Raw genomic sequence first — 8,490 nt, forward strand, 5'->3', positions numbered from 1 at the left:
CGATAGGAATTTAAGTTGGGAAGAAAAATTATCGGAATATATAAAGAGATAGTCGTTCTCAATTTATAATTTGTGTATTGTAAAGTAATGGTAGAACCACAAAATCTCACATCTTCATGCTACATTGCAGAATTAGTGTCGTATTTATTTTTTTGGAGAATAACTGATCATCGTTTTTTTAAGCAAAATTTCATGAGATCATTCTCTAAAATTTTTGCACAAAAATATGCGATCATGTTGTCCAGTAAAGGACGAATGATAATCATGAAAGATGAGGAAGGCAAAAGAAGATAATAAGAGAAGGAATATACAGCTGCCTACATGTCTTTTTTTGTGAGTTTTATCTAAAATTGAGGCTTAAAAACAACTTAAAGGAGAGAAATCTTGTAAATCATGAAAGTTATTCACTCATTTTTACCTGAAAAAACTTAATCCTGAGATCAGAAATAGAACTATTTATGCTAAAAGGAACTAGAGACAGTTAAGAGAGATGGGGTGTGCTCGTGGCAGCTACATAAGATAAAATGTGAAAATGGGCGTAGGTCTTTTAGGAAAGTGGAAAAGTGGGATTTTTCATTCCATCAAAAGGAACTAAGTGCCAAAATATGCAGCTTTCATGAGCCTTGGGTATGTGACCGGAGCGTTTTGGACAGAGCTCATGAGTTAAACTCTAGTTCCTTTTTGCAGAAATACGTCCAAATAGGAGTCTCTTCTTCCATATTTCAATTCTAGTAAATTATTTTCTGTTAAAATTTCAGTCGAAAATCCGTAGAAAGTGGTGTCAATGCAATTGGGAGTTGCTAGACTACAGAAAAACTTCTAGGTGCCTTTTCATAGACTCATCCATGTGTTTGTTGATCAAACTCATAGAACTGAAAACGTTTTCCACAGGTATGAGATGTACATCTCATTTTATTAAATTTTTATTTTAAATTAATGGATAGGATTTTTCTCTCAAAAGGATTGCAAAAATTTAAGTTAAATAAAAAATCTGTATCCTTGATATAAAAATTTTACTTTTCCAACCTTGAAAATATTTTACAAGATAACATTAAATGTGAAAAAATGTATTTAAAAAAGGGGGCCATAGTTATATAAACAAAAAATACAAATTATTGTGAAATTAATCTTTCCTAAGTTCAAGCTTTTCTTCTCGAATGCCTTCACGGGTTATAATGTTGATGATGATGCTGTCACCCGTGTAAATGTCTCGCTCTGTTGCTGAAATGAAAGCATCTTTTACGACATTAAGAGCTTTCTCCAGAGTTATAGCTTCAGGTTTTTCCTTGATATTCGAGAGTCCCAACTGCAAAGAAAAACATAAATAAATCAGTGAAAAAGAAACGCTTCCTATAACTCCAAGAGTAAGATATAAAAAAATTAAGAAACAGAGAAAGGATGACAAATCTGATCAAGAGGATAAAATTTTCGGAAAAATAAAGAAACCAAAGTTTCCAATGTAAAACTTATTTCCACCGGAAAGCATATTGAAATGCATCGACATTTGATTGATAAAAATGTCTCAGAAAATACATGATTTTTTACTGATAACACGCTATTGAAAATTTTTGGAGGACGATTTTTCTTCGCCACTTCAATATTTATTTCTTAGTAACAATTAAATAAAAAGAAAGATTTGAAAGATGAAAGAAATTATGACTTAGATTCTTTGATGAGTCCATATGGTAGACCCTAGAACATGGTAATTCTTCCCTTCTCATTCATCCAGAAAATGAAGCGGGAGGATGTTTTGCTGTTAAGGGAAAGACTTCTTCACATACATGATACCTATAAGAAGCATAGCTAGGCAGTGGATAGCAGCCGATCAGAGGGGTTGGGGAGGAGGATAAAAATTAGCTTTTCTTGGAGAACCTGAATTGAGATACATAGTTGGAAATCAATGAAAAAAAATTTATTTGCAAAAACTGCAGGTACTTCATTCTCTAAGAGCCGCTTTCTCAGCACTCTCTGGTGCTCTACGACACATAACCACCATATCCCCTTATCGTCACTTGGCCCTTACCAAAGTTTTTACTTCCTCATTTTTCATAAGGCCCTTCGAAGCCACTCTTTTACTGGGCGGTGTCCCCTTCACCTTCTTCCAGGAAGAACCTAACCAACCATCTTTTTGGGCAGTTTTTCTTCTGATATAGGGTTCTGGACTAGTTGCTCTCAATACATGAAACAACTTGTGGTCCATTATAGTGCTTTGGTAGACATAATATTGTTATTTAACGCTCTACTTGTAAAAAGATCCTTTCCTTTTGCTTAATTAATAACACACAATCAATTTTATTATTGTGCAAGGAAAAAGCAATTAGCTTATCAATAACAGAATTTTATAAGACTTTAACAAAGGTAAATACCTGATTATCTAACACAGGCTGCAAAAGAGCGCCCGAAGATCCTCCAGCTTTGAATTTGCTCTTTTCAAGATTGCCAATGGGGTCATAGCTGTACACAACTCCTTTGCCATCATTATCAAAACCAGCTAGGATATTCAAGATATAATAAGGGAACAAACGTTTATAGTAAAGCATGGTGGATAACATCTGCGAGATTGCAGGGGTTGACATCACTTTCTGATGCTCATGTAAGTACATCTGAAAACAGATAAACATAATTTATTGACAGCAAAAATTGATAGAACATTTTTCCGATGGCTGAGCCATTCAGTTAACATTTTTAAGGCTCATTATGAGTTATGACAGGCTATTTGTTTATTCAGGAGTTGTTGAAGACTAATGAGGGACAGTGGTGGACAGGCCCGCCACAAGGGGGGGGATACTGGGTCCTCGGTACCGGGGCCCGGGCCCTGGAAGGACCCGTGACGCAGGTGACAAACCACTACGAATTCATGTGTAACCCTTATCTCGGAAGGAAAAGTGAAAAAATTACCCTGAAAATTCTGCAAAAGGTGAATATAGTTTCAAAAACACGCTAGGGCACTATAAAATTGTTCTTACTTTTTTAGAGATAGTTAGTTAGTTAGAGATATCTATCTATTTTCAAGATTTTGAGTATAAGTAGAATGATATTTTTAGTAACTGCATTTCATTTTCTTCCGTTGTCGGATGCTAAGAGGCTCCTGTCTGGGCATCCTCGACTTCAATGGCTCAACTCCCTTGCCATAGACGTACGAAAGGGGAGTCCAGGGGGGCCCGGCTCCCCCTAGAATTGAAAAGTATCATCTGCCCCCCTCAAAAAAAATGTATAGATGTTTCGAACGCAACAATTAAAGTATTTGGTGCTGAAAGTAAAAAAAAGGCGTAATTATTCTGCAGAAATTGATGGAAAATCTCCATCATAAGAGCTTCAAAATGCGTCCAAATAGATTTAAAATTTCAAAAATTTCCCGGGGGAGGCCCCCCGGACCCCCCTCTGTGCTAGGGGCCCGGGCCAGAAAACTGGTACCAGGGCCCGAGATGGGATGTGGCGGGCCTGGTGGTGGATACAAAGCGATACGTACAAGGAAGCATACCTTGATTGCAGTACTTCAAAATTTCCCCTCCGATTTATTTTATTGTTATTTTCTTTTTATTATTTTATTTTTTATACATAAAAGCAAACCAACTAAAGTACCTTTTATTTTCATCGAGTATTTTTCAAGAGCAGCATAAAATTTATAAAAATATTTGCAACATGGCATTGCTTGGTTTCCCACAAAATACAAATAAAGTAGGTTTGGAAATGGACAACATCATGAATTGATTGGCAAATTCTCATAGTTTCACCATTGAAAAGCTCAGTATTTTACAACTTAAAGGACGTGAAAAAGTTGATTTGATGAGACAAGAGGTGGGTGATAAAGGGGATCAAACAAGTCAAGGTGAAAGTTTCAAGTATTAGTAATGGGTCTATGAAGGGTAAAACTTGGCTTCGAATTGATTAAAAGTAGATGAGACATCGGATTGAACTGACTGCTTAACCTACATTTTGAGCATTTCTCTGCCTGGGATTTTTATTCAAATTGAAAGAGAAATGTAAGGTAGATAATCGTGTTTCTGTGTGTGAAATTTTAATGGACTTATCCAACAATTAAAATCATTGTTTTGTGTGCCTGGGCTGTTAACATCAGTTATTTAAAATTGTTTGTTTAACTGTTTCAATTTAAGTCTTTTTACATGATTAATGATCAATTCATAATATTCCTACAAAAAATCTTCATCATTCTTGATGGTTCTGGAACCACATTCTCGGCTATGATAACTGTGCACTTATTGTACAATTTTACCATTAATTAAATTTAACGCCATACTCCATAAAAATTCATCCACCAAGAACTTTACCTGCATTCTAGCTTCAAGTAACTTAGTGAGAGAGAGAACATCACACCAACAACCGCAACATCCAAGAACGGAATCGTTGGAGAGCTTGAATAATTTAGATTGGTCTCTTGTATAAATAGAATATCCAGTGCTTAACCTCGAATCAGAAGCTATAACAACATAATCGTCCCCTGCTACAGCTACTATACTCCTGAAAAATACACAGATAAATCAGCAATATATAATTTGACCAAACTTCTTAATACATGAGGTGCATAATAGATTCTTCAAGACCATTTGAAAACGAAATTATTCGATACCAAATGTTTGAGGGTATTACACAATTGGAGTTACCAAAACACATGCGTTTATACTTATGAATGCATACTTCATTCACAATAATCGGTAATTTCTTGAATGTGTTAAGAACCTTTCGGCAAAGAGAGAAATATCTGTCATGGGACAGTTTTTTTTGACAACGCAGCTTGAAGTTCTTGGAGTAAGGTTCTCCATTTCTATGTTGAAAACTGGTTCAGGGACTACACGTTAACATGTAATCCAAAATCGTAAGTTCAATCTATATGAATGACCTGATATACAAATTGTATCAATGAATTTCAGACCATACACACAAACAAAACACGTATCTGTGAGGTTTGGAGAATAACGATGAAGGCAACGCAGCCATGGTCCAGCAACACATAGCAAACATGAGCACTGGAAATGGGGGTGCGACTCATTAAAGGTTCAATTCTAAGGTTCAGTCTGGTGATAGGCATGTTTTACAGAACTGTTTGGTGGAGACTAGTGCTCCATTCACTTCGGTCTAAAGAATTTTATTTCATTGGTAGTGCAGACTCTTTCTTTTAAGAGGTCAGATGCTTAAGCTTTGATTATACACCTACCATCTTGGAAACCTGCACGCCTATCAGCAAGCACACAATCTTTAAGGTTTAAACAAATAGTAAGCCCATTAAAATAAGACTCAAAATTTCCTAGACAAGCGGCAAAGAAAACATAATTGAGACTACATGAATAGTTACAGCGGCAATGGGAAAAAAATGTTTATGACATAGCATGTTTCACTCAGTTACGATACCCGGAGAATCAATGGATTGCGAGATACATACCCTCCGTTATCAGCGTATGGAGAAAAACTATGTTGATTCAAAGCTGCACTCGAGTTTTTCAACACAAGAGCCATAATTTTAGGATGGATTTGAAAATTAATTTAACAATTAAATATCCAATCAAGAGTTCGGCGGAAGATAACGGAGTAAACAATGAAAACTTAACCTCAAAAAATTATTGCAAGCTCATATTAACAGTGATGTCGGCTCAAAAGTTTTGAAAAGTGAATGATTTGATATTAGACTAAGAGAGAGGAAACCAAGAGGAATTATTGTTTCAGATATTTCGCGCAGAATCAAATATAGTTTTTTAGAATTATTAGATCAATTTCATTTAATTTTCTAAAATCTCGAAATTACGTTTCTTTGTGCATTTTCTGTGCCGCTTTGAGGCATCCTGAACAATATGGCGGGACATTTAAAATTCATAGAGTGGCCTCGGAGACTCCGAAAGCACGTACATCAAAATGCGACATTGCATATATTCTCTAGTTTTTTTTCTCTTTTCCTTTTTGCCAGACCAAATCAACTTATTGTTATTTTTTTAAATTTTCATTTGATTTTCCCGACTCTTTCGCGATTATTCCATGAAAATGTCCAGCCGTAATATCCGCTAGTTTGTCCTCACAGAAATAAAATAAGGATGGAAATTTGACAGATGTTCTCGCGATTTAGCCATCGAGGCAGACTCTAGACGAGCCTAAAAAAATGAATTATTATAAAATATCAAATCTGATATCAACAGGGATCGAGCCAATGCCAGTCTTTCGTCATCTAAAGTCATTATTCGCACCAGATCTTGCCGCGATCAATGTAGGTATGCAGATTCGTTGAGATCAGAAAAAACAGTGCAGAGCCAAATCTAGAGCTTCTAGAGCCTGGTGAGAGATTGAATTATTGACATTTTAAAGGGAAGGGGTCAAGTATTGTTGGATCCAGGCGGAGGAAGGAGTGTTTCCTCAATCCTCCCTTTCCCAAACACTAGAAATGTAAATTTTTCTTTCTAGGTATCGCCACCTGCAGTGTGCGTTTTGGGCGATTTGTCGGCTTTTTTGCACTCTCTCTTACTTTTCTGACAGGTTTTCTTGGGTACTTTTCTGTTGATTACGTAGCATGGTGTCAACGATCATGGTGTCAACAAACAGTTTTTCTAAGTTTTTGTTGACACCATGATCATCCAAAAATAAAAAATTCTGACCCTCATGAAAAATGATCACGGTGTCAACGATCACGACGTCAACGAAACTTAAAACTTGCCTCAATAACACCTTTTAAATCTCAAGTCTTGTTTTTCTTGTGTTATTCTCTCTAACCTAACCACCTAACCTAACCTAACCCAACCTAACCCAACTAACCTAACCTAACCTAACCTAACCTTACCTGACCTAAACTAACCTAATCCAACTATACGTGACCCAGACCTCTCCTGTACACTTAATTTTTTAATTTTACTCACACGGAAGATATTTTTCTGTTTGTTGACACCGTGATCGTTGACACCATGCTCAGGGCCCATTTTTGCGTTTTACTGCCTGATCGCACGACGTCAACAATCGTTGACTCCATGATCAGATTTTTGGTTTGTTGACACCATGATCGTTGCCACCATGCAACGTTACCTTTCTGTTTTGGGAAGGGGAGGGTTAAAAAAAACAGTCCAATCCATCCTCTCGGATCCAACAATCTTGGATTTGCAATACGGAGCTTAAGATACGCGTTTCCAGATAGTTCTCAGCTATCGTGGCCGCTCAAGGTTCTGTGATAGTACCATTTTATTTTACGGGCCTCCAAAAGTGATTTAGTGATCTCCAAAAATCTAGAGATCATATGTCCCACTACTAAGAAAACGGCTCGTGGAGCGAGCCAAATATCACCAGCGTTGCGTGTGACCGGGGGGGGGGGGGGGGGGGGGTCTAGGGGGTAGAGCCTCTTGACTAGCCGTAATGGGCTCAGAACTGCTAGTCTATTATAAAACTTATATATATCTTCCTCCATAAACTTTGCTGGAGCCTGTAGATAATGCGTATATCTATTGGCAGCTATTGTCCACTGGAGGTTCGCCTTCAATTTTTCGCATAGGCAACAAACAGGTCCGGGGAGCGCGAATAGTTATCTATTCGATAAAACGCACTAGTATAGGTATCGCTCCGTAAGCTTTGATTAAGTGACGTTGTGAACCTATTGGTAGAATCGTCCATCTGGAGTTCGCCTTCAATTTCGTTGGATAGGCAACATACCTGCGGGAACAGTTATCTATTCGAAAAACACGATTAATAATTGAATTGCATTTTGAATAAGGGACCACTATTCCTGGCCCATTTTAAAAACAACATAGCTCGCCCACTCGGGAGAGCTCTTTGCGATCGATTTCTTTTAGCATTGGTAGTGTCCGTGGCGACGAATGGATGGTTCTCGTTGCCGTCGGAGGAACGGCCAAAATCCCATTGATTTCAAGGTCTAAAAGTTGAATTTTCGCGGGTTACAGTTTTCCTCCGTCGAACATTTCCGTTCCCTCATTCAACTGAGGATTAATTGTTCCTCGTTTGCTACACTAGAGAGCAGCACTTTCCAGTGGCCGAGCATATCATAGCATGTTGCTATGGTTTTATATCAAATAACCTAATTGTATGTTATCATCCTCTTATTTTTCAATGCAGTTTTTGTGTGCAGTTGTACTTGCAATTGTTATTATTTCTTAAAATAAAAAACATGGTGACCTCGACGTGATTTAATAATTTGTTCAATTAATTTTAAGTTACTAAGACTAAGATTGAGATTTGCGCATAATTAATGGATAATCCTTAAGATTGCCGTTATTGGTACCATAGAAGGTTAATTAACCTCAAAATAATTGCATGCTTGAGAGCTCGGTTGAGACTCGCATTGGGATCCTTTCAGAGTTTGTTTAAACCTCATATTAAGAATGCTTTAGGATTCGTTTGAGCCCCTCGCATCAAGAATGCTTGGGAATTCGTTTGAGCCTCGCATTTAGAATGCTTGAGAATTCGTTTGAGCCTCGCATTGAGTTTCTTTAGAGTTCGTTTTAACCTTAAAATACAGATGCATGAAGTGCTCTTTCGAGCTCCGTGCTA

At 37.2% G+C, this 8,490-nt stretch overlaps 1 protein-coding gene across 1 annotated transcript; it reads right to left on the bottom strand.

The window, feature by feature from the left end:
• Positions 1 to 996: 996 nt before the first annotated feature.
• LOC109036334 (proteasome beta6 subunit) lies at positions 997 to 5,577 on the bottom strand. The gene is made up of 4 exons (XM_019050501.2): positions 5,399 to 5,577; positions 4,290 to 4,479; positions 2,367 to 2,603; positions 997 to 1,306 (listed from the first exon to the last, which is right to left on the bottom strand). Exons 1-4 carry the CDS (start codon positions 5,470 to 5,472, stop codon positions 1,124 to 1,126), a joined length of 684 nt encoding a protein of 227 aa, XP_018906046.1. The 5' UTR covers positions 5,473 to 5,577; the 3' UTR covers positions 997 to 1,123.
• Between the last annotated feature and the right edge of the window lie 2,913 nt (positions 5,578 to 8,490).

This window comes from Bemisia tabaci, chromosome 3 (assembly GCF_918797505.1).
Source record: "Bemisia tabaci chromosome 3, PGI_BMITA_v3".
Lineage (NCBI taxonomy): Eukaryota > Metazoa > Arthropoda > Insecta > Hemiptera > Aleyrodidae > Bemisia > Bemisia tabaci.